The 17,568-nt window shown below is 42.5% G+C and overlaps 1 protein-coding gene across 1 annotated transcript in view; it reads right to left on the reverse strand.

The window, feature by feature from the left end:
* The window catches only part of SKOR2 (SKI family transcriptional corepressor 2), a 23,228-nt gene continuing 5,660 nt past the window's right edge, over positions 1–17,568 (reverse strand). The window contains exons 5-8 of the mRNA XM_041423572.1: positions 12,787–12,852; positions 12,298–12,396; positions 8,285–8,352; positions 1–63 (exon numbers count right to left, since the gene is read on the reverse strand). Coding sequence (XP_041279506.1) covers positions 1–63; positions 8,285–8,352; positions 12,298–12,396; positions 12,787–12,852 — 296 coding nt within the window. The remainder of the gene's footprint in view (positions 64–8,284; positions 8,353–12,297; positions 12,397–12,786; positions 12,853–17,568) is intronic.

Here is a 17,568-nt window from a genome sequence, read left to right on the forward strand (position 1 = left end):
TTAGCTTTTGCTGAGGTGTGCACCGAGCTTTTCTTTCCTGATCAAGCTTGCTGCATAGGGAATCTGGAATGACACAGAAACGGAGACACTGCTCAAGCCAAGGACTGGCTAACAAAACACCCAAGCTGGAAATCCCTGCAAATGAAAGGTTTTGTTTTCCTTCCTGAAAATGGGGAGGAATTGTAGGAAACAACACCTTAAATACAAAGGTTCAGCTCTTTATGAAACCTCAGGGAGGTTGAAGCAGAAATAAAGTAAAAAACGGCCAGAATTAAAACAACGGACAGAATCTTAAAATTCAGGGTAAAAGATGCATGCTGATGCCTTGTTTATGTCAGAGGCTGACCTGTGAGATCATGAAGTCTGTGGCAGATCAGGCAATGCACACTGATCCCTGCACAGCCACAATACAGCAGGCTGGGAGCGTGAGACTTCGTGTATTTATATCCCCCTAATTAGGAAGTTCATAATAGTTATCTCCAACTTGCACCAATCTGAAGGGAAGCCACTGAAGTGGAACAAATAATTAAAGAAAAACAGAGAACATGGGCATATTAGGGAACACAGTTATATTTAGAAACAAAGTGGGATGATGTGCTCATTGGCCAGAGGGAATACATTACAGGGCTGCTCTTCTGCAGTGCTGGGCCTTTAGAATGCAACAAAACTAAATTGCTCTGAGATTTCCCCATAGCTGGGAATCCAAGTGGCTACAAATTCTTTGATGATGACGACTTTTGGAGGGACTGCTGGAGGAATTCAGGCTGGGAGATCAAAAAATTCTGTGTCCCTGCACTCCTAGGTGCTGCTGCACACTGAGCTGACCTTCTTCTGCTGCCAGGCACTCCAGAATGTGCTCACAAATAATGTCAAATATATCACTGCAAGCTGACAATTATGTCACCTGAAGTCAGGATCAAGGCCTTAACCTGCACAAACAGCAGAAGGAACAGATGGGCAAATGTAGAGAGTTCAAGCAACCTGCCCCACACAGCTAGACACAGTGAATTTACGTCCGTATCCACTGACCCCACATGTTCCTGCACATCCCTGTTTTGATTTTAAATACATTACGCCCATCATTATTTTAAATACATTACGCCCATAATTATTTTAAATACATGATGCCCATCCACTATGAGGATGTTTGTGTGAATTGTGCCCAGCATGCCTCTGGGCTGGGGTAAAGCATCGTGTCTGCAAAGACATTGAGAGACTTAATAAGGAAAAAGAGGAGGGAAGGATCAGGATGAAAGGAAAGAGAGGGTCTTTTGAAGCTCGAGAGCTAGCCCTTTCATTTATTGGGAAAGGAGGTCAATCTGGCTGAAAGCAGCAGCCCCAGGAAGGAGCAGTGTCTGTCTGAATGAAAGCAGAAGCCTTTCACAGGGGCACACTGCTTCCCCCATACACAGCCCTGGAAAAGGGGAAATGTGTGTGCACGAACCACTGATGACCAGAAAAGACCAAGATTCCAGGTGTTGTGTCTGACTACTCTTATGATCCCTTCCCCTGGCAGAAGATAACAGGTATCAGGAAGGTCATGGCCAGATGCTCCCTAGGAAACAGAGCTGTCCCCTCCACCATGTCCCCAGGCACAGCTGCCTTCAGGACACGGTGCCTGCAAAGGCTGCAAAGCTCCTTCCCAAGCTGCAGCAGAGAGGGGGGTGCAGAGCAGCTGCTTCCCTGATCACCCCTGGACGTGGATGGGATGCAAAAGGGAGCCACAAACAAAATCAAAGAAAATCAGCACGTTCCAGCTGGGAGCTGTGGTGCCTCAGCTGCTGATTCCTGCCTCTCTCCCACTCACGAAGGCCAACTTGGGTTTGCATGGCCACAAATTATATAGGACATCTCCCAGGCTGTACTGACCTAGATAATACAACGGGGTACATTCTGTCAGAAATTAACTGTTCTTAATCCACTTCTCCGCTATATTTGGCGTCTTTCTAACGTGTGTTGTTTTACCTGATCTCCTGGTAATTGATGGCAGTGGGAGAGGTGGGTGTTCAGCAGGGAAATGACTACTTTCTCAATGAGTTAAATCACCTACAATGTCATCTTCTATTTCTGTCGTTGTCAGAGCATCTGGTAACTGCGATGTTGTGGTGGAATAGGATTTAGGGCTCGTCCTGGCAAAAAGGTGAATTTCTGTACACCTTTTCAAAGGGTGCACAGAAACAACAAAAGTGAAGGCAGTTGGGTTTTGAGCATCAAAAAACCCTGCTTTTGTAACTAGGTCCATGTTAGTGGGAAACACAATGAGAGCAGATCTGAAGAGAAACTCCAAGAAAAGTGCAATATGGACACTATGGACATATGTAAATATATTTATAATATGGACAAAATTCCTACAGGCTGACTGCAGTCTAGTCCTGGAACCCATTAGGAACAGGAGCACAGCGTCCTGTGCATTCCTGGAACACATCCCCATTTATTCCACCTGGAAGGAGCCCAGTCAGCAAGTCTGGAGCCTGCCCCATGCCTTGAACCAAAGCACAGGTAATGGATAGGATTGGGGAATCCTTTCTGAAGTTCCTGTCTGATCCATGTTATACACACCCAGATATCAAAGAAGCTTCAGCACATCATCCTCTTTTAGAGGCTTCACCTCTGCATCCCATCTCTGGCAAGGTACACAATTTTACATTGTGTTGCCTAGAAAAAATGTTTTGCACTCATGCAGTAGCTGAGGCTGGCTCGTGGCTCCCTGTACATCCACACCCATTTTTGACCAGAATTTCTGCAGATTTTAAAGGAAAGGAAGCTTTCTTTTAAATTTTTACAAGGAATCCTTTTCTTTAACATTTGAATTTACTGGAGAAAGAGGCACAGCTCCATCCTATCAACCCAAGGCATATCCACATGTGTTGTCAAGATGCAAGTTTTGCTCGCCTCTCTTGGAAGAAAAAAAAAGAAAAAGAAGAAGCAAGCTGACAGCAAAAAATAAAATTCTGGTGAAAACAGCTCACTTTCCTGTACACAACCAGGGATGAGCCTTTTGAGGACACAGGGCACAGCGTTCCAGAAATGTTCTTTTACCAGTCATTATGTGTGTGCCTGTGAGCAGGCACTTCAGCACAAGATGCCACTCAAGAAATCCGAGAGCCATTCTGCTGAAGAACTATTTGCATTCTCTCCAAGGTCAATCATCTGAACTGCACCACTTCAGGCCAAGCACAGAGATCACAAATGGCACTGAAGCACTGCCATTTCCCATTCCCTGTTTTTGAGAACCCAGACCTCCCCACACAAAAATGTGGGTGCTTCTTGTTTGGATAATAAACACATTAGTTGTACAAAAGCATCAGCTTTCCATAAGCAGTGTAAACTGGGAATTAGAGCTACTGGTGCTCTTCTGAATTACACTGTGACCCAGAGGAACAGGCTGTCATGCCTCTGAAGATTTACCAACATTAACTACATGGTGGATTTTTTCCCCCTCCCCATTCTTTTAAACATTCCTTGTCCATCTTTAAGGATCAAGCTGAAAGATGATGCAGGGATGGAAATCAGTTTTGCAGAGAGATAGTTCCTGATTTATTTTATTGCCTGACTCTGAAGAACAGAGTTGATTTAAAGGAGCACTGAGAGCAGAAAGCCATAAAACACAGAGCAGTTCCAGATGGATCCAGTTCTGAGCTCTGAACATTATTATCAGCCCGAAGTGAGGCTGGCAAGGAGGAAGGCAGTTCACAGGAGCATAACCTAATTAAAATACCCCAAACAAAACCAGACCATCATTTCTCACCTCATCTGGAAAGACAATGGCCTGCCTGAGTGCTTCACATTTCTAACACACCTCAAAAACGTGTCACCTTTTCCCCCAGTGTAAAATTAGTGGGATTGATCATCACCTGATCTAAACCACGATGGGTGATGAACACCACTGGAGCTTTTCCTGATGGACAGGTCACCACTGAGGCCAAGGCCTCCTGAGAACCCACAAACCACTTGTAAGGCACCTCTGAGGGAAAATTAAGAAAAGTTCCTCAGTTTGCAGGAGGCTCAAATTTCCTGCTTGGCGTTGTGCTTCCCTGTGGCCATGTTTGAGAGAGGTTCATGAAAACATTAAAGGATGGAAATCATAATGCTGGCAGTGCTGCTTCTTTTTCTCTCACCAAGTAGCTAGGAAGAAAGTTCATGGTTTTAAAGTCTGTTCCACTAACACAGTTGCTCAGGAGACAGTATCAGACAGATCCAGAGTTTCAGGCAGGAGGTGACTTGATACTTGGTTATGGTGCTGGGCTGTCCCAGCAGATGAGTTCTGGTCTCATTGGACAAAAACTAAAAACTCTACAGGCAGGTGAGCTCTTCTAAGGCTGTACCATGCGTGTCATGTCATAATTTCCCCCATCCTGCTGGGCAGCAGTTCCTCCTATCTGGCCCTTTCTGTACAACTCATGAACAAAAGCCAGATGATCCTCAGAATCTCAGAATCTTCTAGGTTCAAAAAGATCTCTAAGATAATTGAGCCCAACCATGCCACCAATGCCCAGCTCACCACTGACCCATGTCCTCAAGTGCCACATCCACACAGCCTTTAAACCCCTCCAGGGATGAGGACTTCACCTCTGCCCTGAACAACTGAACTCAGTGCTTGACAGTGAAGAAATTTTTCCTAATATCCAGTTTTAACCTTCCCTGGCACAACAGGATCTGCATGCAAAATCCATATTTTATATATGATCTCCACGTACATGCCCTGTACTCAGCCAATTTGGGAGACAGTACTTTGCAAGAGGAGCGAGAGAAAAAATGCATTCAGGTGTCTAAGATCCATTTTCTCGTAAAATATGATGATTGGTTGTTTCCTGGCACTTGGCCGGGAGCCTGGCACAAACAGGTTGCAAACTTTCCCAGTGGCTGCTTCAGACACACTGAAAACTCTGAAAACTGAAACACGGGAAGTTCCGCCTGGACATCAGGAAGGAATTCCTTACTGGAACAGTCTGCATGGCGAGGCTGTGGAGCGTTCCCCACTGGAGATGTTCCGAGCCTGCCTGGGGAATTGTTCTGAGCAGGGCGCTCTGCGGGACTCCAGCAGGGAGCTCGGACTGGGTGACCTCCAGTGGCCGCTTGCAGCCTTGCTCCATCTGTGATTCCCATCAAAACCATGGCCACACACCAGCCTGCCGCCCCCGCAGCCCCCCGAGCCGGGCTGCCTGCATCAACCCAACATCCCCCAGCGACCACGTAAAACAGAACCCACCCCGTTTTCCCAGCCACCTGAGCCTTACTCCTGGCTTCCAGGAAGCCACGGACTATTATTATTTCTGAATTGCGGCTCGGGCAGAGCGGCAGGAGCAGCGGGGCCCGCTGAATCAGCGCTGGTTTATTTAAGCCGGGCTCAGTTTGAGCGCGGGATTACCGCGCCGCGGCCGCTGCAGTGGCGGCCGGCGGCCGGCAGAGGGCACCCGCGGGCCGCGCTGCGACCGACCGCCCCCAAAACGGGGAAGAATCTCCCCAAAAAAAACGGGACAAAAAAGCGTCACGGCCAGTGCAGGGCATGATCTTCACGTCAGGCTGCAGTGGGTGTTGGCGCTGGGAAGTTTTCAAATGGAATCATAATTGGTTGATTTTTTTTTTTTTTTTTCCCAGCTTGTATTACAGATATTTCCGAAACAGCAAACACGCTGGGTTAATCTATTTTAAAGTCTGATTACTCAGTTCGGGACGAGTGAAACGATAGTTCTGGATAAACCTACTGGTTCCCACAGTTACAGGGGATCAGGGAATCACAGAATCGTTTAGGGTGGAAAAGCCCTCCAAGATATTAAAACCCAACCATTTCCCCCGCACTGCCCATCCCACACTAATCCGTGTCCCTAAGTGCTACAGCCACATACAGGCTCTTAAATCTTTCCAGGGATATTCAGGAAGAACTAATTTAAGTTGTATATCTTCAGCAGTGAGAAGAGCCAAAAAAACCCCTGAATCTAGGCATCTGTATTTTTTGTAAAATAATTTCTAAAAGCAATTAGGCCGTGTTCTGTGGCTAGTTACACCAGTAAATTTTGATCTTAGTACTACAAAAGCATACACCTATGAAGGTCTAAGTAAAACTATAATTTCAGTATACATGAAATGTTTCTGCTTTTCTCTTTGTACTGCTATGTTAACAAGAAAATTAGGTTAAAGCCCCATTGAAGTAGTGGTGCAGCATCTCAGGTACAAAAAAATCACCTAAAGGCACCAGTTAAAAACAAAAAACAACAGCAATTAAACAAAAAAATCAAAAGCAGACACGCTTTTTTTGTATTCTGCACCAATTCATCCATGCAATAACCCTGGAAGGCCAAAGTAGTTCTATCATTACCACATTCAGTTCATTAATCTTAATTCTAGATATAAACATACAAGATATATTCCCATGAATGAATTAAAGCCACTGCTGGGACTATCACCTCAAAAGTGCTGACTCCATTTCAGTTATTGGCCAAGATGTCTCTGAAGGTTTCTGCCCCCATTTTGGCAAACACACTCATTATTTGCAGCAGTCTCTCGGTTTTTCATACAAAGATATTTTTATCAGTTTCACTGATCGCAGCCTGCCCCACAAATATGAGCGTGAAGAGTTACTGGTGATTCAACAACATTTCTATTAGTAATAATTAAACTAGGCATCTGCAGTGAGTGAAGAGGTTCTGAGCTGCTGGTGCAGCACATTAAATGTTTAAACTATTCTCTGTAAGTACATTCAGATAGCTCTGTTAAATGATTAAAATACTCTTAGTCTGTCCATAGCACAAATCAGTAAATGAAAAGGGTGTGAATTACTTGATCATATTTCTTTTTCTGCCCAAGAAAATCAGGAAAACCACCACAGCTGGCTTGCTGGAGGTCTGGGATGTTCCAGAAACAGCTTTACCACAGGGCCACAAGGTGGATGGCAGAGGTGATCCATTCTCTCCCTGGGAGGCAGAGTTAGTTAGCTCCAAGTCCAGCTGACACAAGAGATAAAGACTGGGGTGCACATAAACTTTGTGCCTAGAAGTTCTTTGCAGCAGAAAATTCAGCTTGTCACCTGCCTCAAGTCCAAAGCAGCAGAGGAAATGTTTTTCAGGAGGGGCATCCTAATCAGAATTTTCTGTGACAGCAAAATTCACAGGTCAAGTCAAACTCCCTGCCTGTCATCGGGACACAAAGGGGGACACAGTAACAGCTGAGCACACTACAGGAAAAGAGTGCAAAAAGACCAGCTGCAAAAAACAGCCAGAGGTATTCTGGACTTGAGTTTCCTCCACAAACAACCTCTTCCAAACACCCTCCACCTCTCATTGAAATCTCTGCAGTCAGCAGGAACGGGGCACGTGGAAGCTCTAAAAATAAGGCCAGTCCTGAATGCCTCCAAACATCGGAGCACAAGTCTGACAATCCTGGCCTTCAAATTTACTTTTATGTCCTAACCCATCCATTAGAAAATGACAGAACCAGGAGGCTGGGCAATGCCTTCTCTGCACCGTGACAAGCAGGAGGAAAATTTCAATGGGGGAGCACAGGGCTGATTCAGAGAAATGGGGATATTTGCCAAACTTGCCTCAAAAACAAAACCCTGTTGAGCAATGTCAGACTGATCACAGAGAAAGCACCAGCAAAGCAAGCATTAGCTGACACCCTCACCTTGCCCTGCTCTTGAAACCACACTAGGCATTCATTTATTTGAGTGTGGAGCAGCTTCCCATGCTCCAGACCCTTTGCTTGCATCGGATTAAGAACATCATCTTTTCAAAACAACACAGTTGGATGTGATGATCCAGGGCTGCACTAGCACACAGGCAAAATCCCTCTTGGTTTTAAAATAACAAGCAAGAGACCCAACAGTAACGTGTGCCTGCACTGAACTGTGTTTTGGCAACTTGATCCTTTACTGCTGAGTTAAGCACTTCTTCTAGTGTGTGAAATGAGAAAAAGACACATCCTAAGGTTTATTTTCTGGTGGGAAGGAGGGATTGAGCAGATTCCCTAGGCAGAAACGTTTCACTGCTCAAAGTTTACTGATTCACTCCTCCCTGCTCCTCCCTGCAGAAGAACCTCTCTGTGTTGAGTCGACACATTTTGTTTAGTTGAAAGATGAAGACACATCTGGCTACTGTATGAAAGTAAATCTCCCGGTAATTAGGCTCCAAACCAGCTGAGAACTGCATGTTTACCTCTTGCTAAATATAAGGCAATAGGAGCTCGGCAGCGGGGCATCTGCATGGCTCATAAAGGAAAAATCTGAGGTGTGCACTAAAAAACACAAAGCAGCAGATCAAGACATTTTTATCAGAGAAAGTAAACTTACGATTTGTAGCTGCTGCACCATTTCTTCTCTGTACGCCAGCTCCCGCTTCATCTGATCTTGAAAATTGTCTGTATGAGAGGGAAAGAAGTGTAGGTGCAACAATTAAAACAGAGTATTGTTTTAATAGACAGAAAATACATGGCAGTATTGACACCAATCAAGCTAAATCAAGCCCTGTCACTACTGAGGAATCACAAAGCATCACAGAAGTCCTTCACTGAATTAAAACATGCACCTAACAAATATGTATCTAATAGGAGACACCACTGACAACAGAAAAAATGTGGAAAAGTTAGGTTTCACTACTTCCCCCATCAGCAAATGTAGGATGCCAAGTTTGTGTTGCTAGCATTTATTCCCAGCTATTTTCCTGCACGGGCAGGGCTCTGCAGTCATTAGTCAAACTTTTGCAGGCCCTGAAGAGCAGAGCAGAAAGCTCCTCTTTGCTTTGGCATAAATCTGTTGACATCAACAGCGATGTCCAGCACGTGAGAGGAGGAAGCGTTCAAGGATGCAGGGTTTGATTTGTGGTTTGTAGCATTGTGCTGACGGCTTTGAACAAAACTGGAGCTCCATAAAGAGTGGAATTCGGACGGGAGAAAGTCTTTGAGAGATCCTGGGCAGCTGGGTGACAGCACAGGCCAGCCTTCCTGCTCCAGCAGATCCTCCTTCCCTGACCTTCCTCCTAAACAACCATTTCAGACAGAACTTCATTTGTTAGAAGATGAACTGATGCTTTGTGTGCCTTAACACTCTTGTTGGTGACTGGGAAAAAGAGGAATATAAACAAAATTATTGACAAGAACCAGAGAACTCCAAGAGCTGCCTGATGGATGTCAGAGTGCAAGGATGGGCTGTTAAATGGAAGAGGAAAGAAAACCCATCCCAAAAAACTATCATTTTGATTCAAGTAAGGAGCCTGTCTTGGAATTAAAAACAAGGGGGCAGAGCTGTGTCCCCCTCTCAAAAGAGAACTTTGTCTTCTCTCAATGATGAACAGAAGTAGTTGTTTGAAAGAAAAGGAGGCAGGGAAAGAGCAGTGAAACAGGGAAAGAGTGAGAAATTTTGGCAAGCTGAAGCCTTCAGGAGTCCAGCACAACCACATTGAAAAGGACATGGTGGCATTTTCTCAATGAAGCTCTTCGGATTTCCACTAAATTCCCAAATAACTGTTAAGCCTATTCCCTCTACTCTGACTCGATCAGAAAAATAAGCCAACAAAAATAAAGCAAATTTTCAATTCCTCTTTTCCTAGCCCCCCCCAAAAACCATGCACCATAAAAAAAAGGTAACTGCCTCCTGTCCTGACCACTAAAGGCTGATAATTGCAACTGAGGTCCTCCAGCTTCACTCTGAGTAGGCTTTAAGGAGAAATTTTCCTTTTTCCCCTCAATGCTTTCCTCCCAGCTGCCTCTTCATGGGCTCATCACCTCTCCAAAGAAACAGCTCGGGGATCTTGCTCAATCCTGCACAGCAAATGTCCAAGCTCACAGTGGAAATGGGGTGTTAATGGCAGGGACAGCGTTTTTTTTTCCGGCAGCATTTATCCGAGTCCAAACGCTCACAGACAAAGCCATAAGCAGCACCCAGGAGAAAAGATATGAATATTTAAATAGCTTTCTTAACACAAAATTAAATACTTTAAGTACCCAGGCTGTGTCTCCTCCATTTTATTGCCACATTGTTTAAAATGCAGACGGACAGAACGCGGAGCAGCCGACGCGGACGGCACAAAGCAGAGCAGGGCTCCAGGAGAACACACTGTCACCATGCAGGGATGCTTGCATTTCTATCAGTTCAGCAAATACTTTGACTTTCTACACTCAACCTGATTTTTTTTTAATTTTTTTTTTATTTTTATTTTTTTTTATTCAAGGGATCTCTGCATTGAGAGATCTTAAAGGCAAAAAGAAAATTTCACTTGCGGCTTTCAAGCGCAACAGCAATGTGAAAAATACAAGGTCTTGCTGTTTTATAAATTGTCACAGTCCGTGTTTCAAGCAGATTCAAGAAGCCACAGAGAAAACTGCAGCATAGCACTGCTTGCAAATAAGCTCAGTTCTCATTTAGCAGTGATTTAAAGGAGATGAGAGCTCTGAAACCAAACACCATTTACTGCACAGTGCTGTTGTGAGCAGTGGCTTGGTGCTGTGAAGGTGGAACACCCCAAATGTGCTCAGTGCCAGGTGGAGGACCCAAAAGAGGTGAATCTAGAGCTCACTGCAGGCAACCTGACAGAAGCATCTTCCAGAGAGAAACAGTATTGCCTTCCACATCTCGCATGCTGCCTCCCAGCTGAAACAGATGAGTTTTCAATAAAATTCAAATTTTGCCTCAACTTTCCTTTAGCTGGATGTCCAAGAACTCCTCTGCCTGGCTCCTCCTTGACCAAGACACCAATACCATTCTAATACCTGACCTAAAGCAACAGTCCAACAGCAAGAGCCTGGAACAGCCCCCCTCTCTTGTGCTAGAACATGCAATATAACAGAGGACAAAACACCCTCAACGCCGATTTACACTGATTTTTTTTTTTTTTTTTTTTTTTTAGAAAGACCCTTTTTTCTTGTTTTATTGCATGTGGAGGAGGGGTGGGTTTTTTGGTAAATCTAAATCTGTAAATAGGCTTTACGGTCACTTGTAGGTATGGTTTATAGCACATTATCTGTTTTCTATTTTAATCCTGAAGAAAATTGACCACTACTTTGTGGTACATTGAAACCACATATTTTTCAAGCCAGCATACAGCAGTCACCACTTCCTTGGTCGGCCCTACTTGTTCTTTTCTTTTATTTGAATAGTATTTCATGTGGTTTAATTGCAGTGTTTATTTACATGGCAAAGACAGAGCATTAATTTTACTGAAGAAGAACAAAAGGATAAATAAGAGACTCAAATGGCAAAAGTCCAAGATGCCATTTCGCCAATACCACACAGCAGCATTTTGATCCCCACGAATTATTTGAAAATTACCTCACTCCCAAACCCAAGTAATGACTGGATTTATTCTGAAGGATGAGGTTATACTCCTTTCATTAATATCTCTATCATGTCAAGTGACTGTTCTTTATTTATTGAGCTGTCTACATATTTTAATATTCGGGCTAAAGATGGAGTCATTCCCAGAGTCCTCACACTTCCTTCCTTCCCTAAACTTACCTATCTGATTCTACAGAAAGGGGACAGGCATATTTTCTTTGAAAAATAGGAAAATGCTGTCTGTGTTCCCTCTTTTTCTGGCGGGATCATCCTGATCTAGGTGGGATTTCTCCCAGAACAATCTTTCTGCCGTTGCTCCAGTGTCATTCAAGAGATCCCAGCCAAGGGGTTTTTTTCCACATCCCTGTACAATCAGCCCAGCCTTCTGGCAGCTTCACAAAAGCCCTGCTCAGTGCCCATTGTGTTTTATTTGAGATGTGCCCCACACATTCCATCACAGCAGCACCCCGCTCAGCGGCCATGGTGGAAGGACCACCTCAAATGGCCTCTCTCAAGGGGAAAAATCCAAGCAGGAATTTCTACTCCCTAAAAAGGCCAGATCAGTTCTCCAGCATCAGCTGGAATCTCCTGAAAATGAGTATTAGGAACGTCCTAAAAACAAGGGTTAGGTATCTTGTCTTCAGAAGCCCCGAGGTGTTGGCTGAGACACCAACCTCTCCGCACCCCATGAGGATCCAGATGTGTTCCTGTCTACTCACTGTAATCCATGCTATCAAAACTAGTAGAGTGCACGCCAAAACAAACATCCAGCTTTATATTTTTTCTGCAAAAGACCTGCTTGGGTGGCTGCAAAGCCACAGCAGGGGTTGAAAGGGGCCTTAAAAATCACCTCATTCCAACTCCAGGGACACCTCCCACCATTCCAGCTTGATCCAAGACCTTCCCAACCTGGACTCAGCAGAACTAAGGCCAAGATCGTGGCAGCACAACTGAGAGCCTGTCTCATTTTATCAGCCTGGCAGCAACCAACCACAACACCACACAACACCAAAACCACAGATTTTGTGTCTTACTGAAGACTGGGAAAGACGCGTTTCCTTTCAACACCTGGAATTCCTGTTCCAGCCTCCTCCGTAGGTCAATCTGCTCAAACAGAACCTTCTGGAGTTCCTCTAACAAAGAGAAAAAGTGGTTTTGATAATCTGTATAAATAATTCTTGAAAGAACAGTTGCAGAGCAATTCATTACTCCAAGACAAAATATTTTAGCGCTTATTAAAAAAAAAAAAAAAGTGTTGCATAGACCTACTATAGATTTTGTGCAGAAAGCCATGAATATAAATCAATGTAATATATTATTTTAAAGTATTATATTACAGTGTCATGTATTGATTGATATATATGCATTAATCTCAATTATATCCACCCAAAGGTCCATATATTATTCATATGTTACTTGACAAGCTTAAAATATGGCGCAGAACAAAAGTGCCCCCTATTATCCTCATATTCTATTAAAACAAAGAGCAGTTTTATAATGTAAGAGGCCCTTATTTATTTTACCTTTCCCCATATTTTCCACATCCTTCTTCAGAGAATGAGGTGAATTGGTTTCTTGTGTGTGTTCTCCTTAAAAAAGAGAAAGAAAAAAAAAAGTTATTGATTTACTGATAGTGCTTTTTGTCAGTGCTGTTCTTACTAGACATCTGCTTCAGAGAAACAGAAGAGAAAAAAAAGGGGCAAAAATATAAAGAAAGTGTAAGATCTAGGTTTATCTACAAATTTCTGGGTGCATAGCACAAATATTTGTGAATTCATATTTTCTCTACTTCAGTGAAGTATCTGCCTACGACAATAGCTGATGTCTCCTCAATATTCTTCTTGCTGAGCTGATTCCTCCTTTCCTTCTAACCCCTCTCTTGAAGATTCTCTTATCAGAGAACAGCTGGGAGCAGGCAGAGAACAGGGAAGATCTTTCTCTACAGTCTCATCTCCTCTCCTCTCAATGGGAAGCCCATGCTCTCCATCTGGGCAGGATCCTGATCCAAAATCCACAGGAAAAATGCCTTTTTGCCTTCATCATCTCTCCAGCTTTATCATCTTCCAGAGATCCATGGCATGGGTGTGTTGCAACTGGATATAATTTATATCCAGCTGAGATAAAATTGACATTAGTGGTATTTGCATATAAAGGATACAGCTCTGGGGTCAGACAATTGAGGGACTCAATTGTCTTAGGTTGCTCACATCAACTTTTAATCATATTATAGCACAGAATTTTCCATGTAACAGAATTTGGCTATTTCCAGACAAATGCATGCTACTTCCTTCAGCCTTTTTTTTTTTTTTGTCTACAAATTGAATTAAATTAAAAAAAAATAAAAAATCACAAGTTGTGAAGTTCACCTGAATGACAGTTTGAATTGAACTTTCTGACAAAACGTGTTACTTTCACTATCCTCTTCAAGTGCAAAATTTTTCCTGTGATTTCTATGAATATCTTCTATAAAAGCTATAAAAACTTTTTAAAAAATAATAAAATACTACTTAAGCTGAAATTGATGGGAGAATTTCAGTTATTTACAGCTGAAGTAGAAATGGACTCTCAATAATTAAGAAAATATTTGGTAAATAACCAATTATTTAACTAATTGGATTAATTCTTGTTTTAGTCCAGCCAGTAAATACACATCATTAACTCGACAGATAAGTAATCACAAGAGACATATATATAAATATATTCATATGCTTATGTAATTGGAAGAGAGGTTCATGGAGAAAATACCTTGGGTTTTGATGTTTCATTTGGTTTTGCTTTTTTGAAAATAAAAATCCATAGCATTGAATAGGTCATCGGACAACATACAGCAGTTACTTTAAAAATTATTGTGTCATCACAATAGGCTAATTTTAAAGTTGAATTGGAAAGTCTTGCAGTAGATGCAGTCAGAAATCTTTCTGCAAACCATTTTTTTCTGTTTTTAAAAATCGATGCAGTCTTATATCCAGTAAACCTTGAAGTTATAGCATACGAAACCTATCCAATAACTCTGCATTTTAGCCTCTCCTCTCTCTTGATTCCTTAAAAAAAAGCCAAAAAGCAACCACTCATTCAGGAACATACATTTACACAACTGGCATCTGGCGCCAGCAATTCCATTTTAAAAACTCATTTATGTAACGTGGTGATTAAAAAAAAAAAATCATTTTTGTGGGATATTTGGTGAAAACAAAGTATTTTCCACAGGTAAGTTCTCTCACCACAGCAGAAGATATAGCAGGCTTAAAAATACATCACCTTTTGGGCAGTGGTTTGAGGGGTTTCCACAATGTAAAATGGGTTTGTTGGGGGATTTTTTTTAGCCAGCATTATCCTTTTTTAAACTAGATGGCCATCAAAACAAAATATTTTGTCAGATAAATTAGAGTACACTAAATCAAAAGGGAGGAATTGATGTTTAGGAAGTGTGAATTTGTTGAATTACAAATACTAGCATATTCCTAACCCATTTCTTCCATTGAGGCGCCCTTTTCTGCATGTTTTATGTGCAATTTTGAGGCTCACAGGCAGAAGGTAACTGGATTTTTCCAGAAGGAGAAGGAAGGGAATTGGGAAGAGACTGGAGTATGGTGACAATACAGCTCTTTCTCCCTTGCTTGGTTGAGCTCCCAGGGCTGCATGGTTTGAAGCTGCTGACTGGCTGGGACAGAAAGAACTGCATCAAAATGAAGATAAGGGCATGTAGCATGAGGAATAACTTCCCCAGCATCTGCAGCCTCCCTACCAAGCTACTGAAAAAGGCCTATTAGAAAATCCTCCATGCTTGCACCTGAAATAAGTAAAGAATGGGATTGGAAATTTGAGGTATTTAAAGGCCAAAGACAGGACACGCGGTTTTAAAGAATAATTGCATTTCTAAACTGCTTTCTGATATAAAAAAAACAAAAAAAATTAAAAATCTCAACATTACTATTGTTAACAGCAGTAATAATCAGATGGGTTTCACCTTTCCTGTCCCCCTGAAAATTATAATCAGGAGCCTGCTCTTCTCCATTTTTCCATACTTCCCAGAGGCCTCATCACGCGTTGTGTACTGTTCTACCTTAATTGAAAGGGAGGAGGTATTGAATATTTAACCAGCTTCCCTTCTCTTAAATGTTAATTAAAAGCTAAATAGGTGTTTAAAAACAAACAAACAGAAAGCCCAAAGAATTTTAATCAGTCTAAGAAAAAATCACTTCCCCTCCTAATAGCTCCACCATAACTCTCCTGGGTCTTGCCTGCACACAAACTTGCAGCATTTAGAGCAGCAGGACTGAAAGCTGTGCCACCCCTCTGTATGGACACAGGGATTTCCTTTAGGAAAGGCTATTTCAGCTTGTTCAGGAAAATCAAATTGTGCCTCCCCCGTCTCTTGTACAGGAGGAAAGAGGGTGAAATATTTGCAGGCCTCTTGAACAGCCTCAGCGAAAGCTTTGGGTGCCTCTGCTCTTCCCCACGAGCTCAGGCACACACTGTTTTTCTGGAATAAAGGTACAAATGGCTTTCTTAACCTGGAGAACACCCACCCACGAAGGACACCTCAAAATTGCTCAAAAATTGGCACTGTGAAAAACAGAGGCCCCAGGGTTGGAGATTGGCTCCTGCGGTGCCGCCATTTTATCAGCTCTACGCCCACCGGAGCAGCTTAAGATTTGAATTTTTAATGTCTGGATTTTTAACATTTCTGAACTTATCCTCCTCAAAAGAAATGCACTTTGCCCTCACTGTAAAAAAAAAAAAAGCCAAAAAAAACCAAGCCAGACATAGCCAGGTTACCCCTTCATGCTCTGCCACCTCCTGTAATCCTTCCTCGGGAAGATCTCAGAATGCTCTCTGAAAAGCAGCTAAAAAAAATCCCACGCAGTCCCAGGCAACTCAGCTACCTCAATGCGCTGATATGTCCAGCATAGGGCATGGATGGTCTGGGAATATAATTCCATTCTCCCAGCTCTGTGCCCTGTGCCTGCTCCTCATCTTGTGCCCTCCACAACCCTGACCACACCTGAGGTTTCAGATCACATCATGTAGAACCATCTCCTCTTTTTCTGTGTCCACTCCATCCCTGTTATTCCTGGACAACCACTGTGCTTTGCAGAGCCCACCACATCTGCCAAAAGCTTTGCACCTCGCCCCTGACACTGTGAAGCCCACAGCACTCCTGGTCCATCACAACTTAAACACCCACATGTATCATCAGCTGGAGAGAAGCGCTGTCTGCAGACACAAAGACCACAGCAAAAAGTTGCTGGTGTCTTCTGGATATAAATATATATAAACATATACATTTATATCCATTCCAAAAAATGTAGGCAGATGTGAACCAGCAGACTTTCAGCACTCCAGAGGCTCCCTCTGCATCTGAAATTAAAGACTTGCTCCAAGACACGCAGATCTCTTGCATATGTCCTGAAGAAATTCTAAACTTACTGAAAATATTCATGTATCCTGCATATTCATGCCACTTTTAGGGGGGGATAATCAATAGGGTATTCAGGACTTGGCAAAATATGGTTACTTTAGGAAACTCAATAAGCATTTTTTTAAGTGTTTTTGTGCACCAGGGCTGATAAATGTCTTAAAAAATCTGGAGTTTTAAATGGCAATTTGCCCCCAAAAGTGATTTAAATTTAAAACAAACTAGTTCTTTTTTATGCCCAGATAAATCCTCATTTGTAACATCCATTTAAAGTTTCAAACGCGAACATCTGATTAAAAAACACCGGCATTGAAATACTAACAGATAGAGAGGAAAAGGAGCCTCAGGATTCCAAAGTAAACACTCACAAACCTAGGCGGTACCAACCTAAAATACTAAAATGTTTAAAAAAGATAAGGGATCTGTGGCTTTTGGTCCGAACCTTATTCATACATCTGAGAACTATTCCATAATTTTATTTTAGAAGCACAAAAGCTAGAAAATTTCAAATTCTTGGTGTGTTTCAAACGGACAGTAATATGCCCACCAGATTCCAGAAGATGAGGCTTTAAAAAATGAGCAAAACACACCTAGTATTATGAAAATTGCAAAAAAATTAAAGAAATTAAACAATGATCCACCCTTTTTTAATGATTAAAAGAGGGTTCAGGGGGTCCTTAATCATAACAGATGAGAAATGAGAGAAATAAGGGTGTAGTCCTACAGTCTGTCTGCAGATTTGTCTGTCGTGCAGATCCAAGTATTTATACACAACCTTATGTACTAATATGCAGTTCTGGATTCCACATCTGAAACTTCATCTTGCCAACTTTCAATTTCTTTGGGGTTTTTTTGCAAACAGATCCCTAATAAAATTTAAAGTCAT

This window comes from Onychostruthus taczanowskii, unplaced genomic scaffold (assembly GCF_017590055.1).
Source record: "Onychostruthus taczanowskii isolate IOZ18803 unplaced genomic scaffold, ASM1759005v1 scaffold79, whole genome shotgun sequence".
NCBI lineage: Eukaryota > Metazoa > Chordata > Aves > Passeriformes > Passeridae > Onychostruthus > Onychostruthus taczanowskii.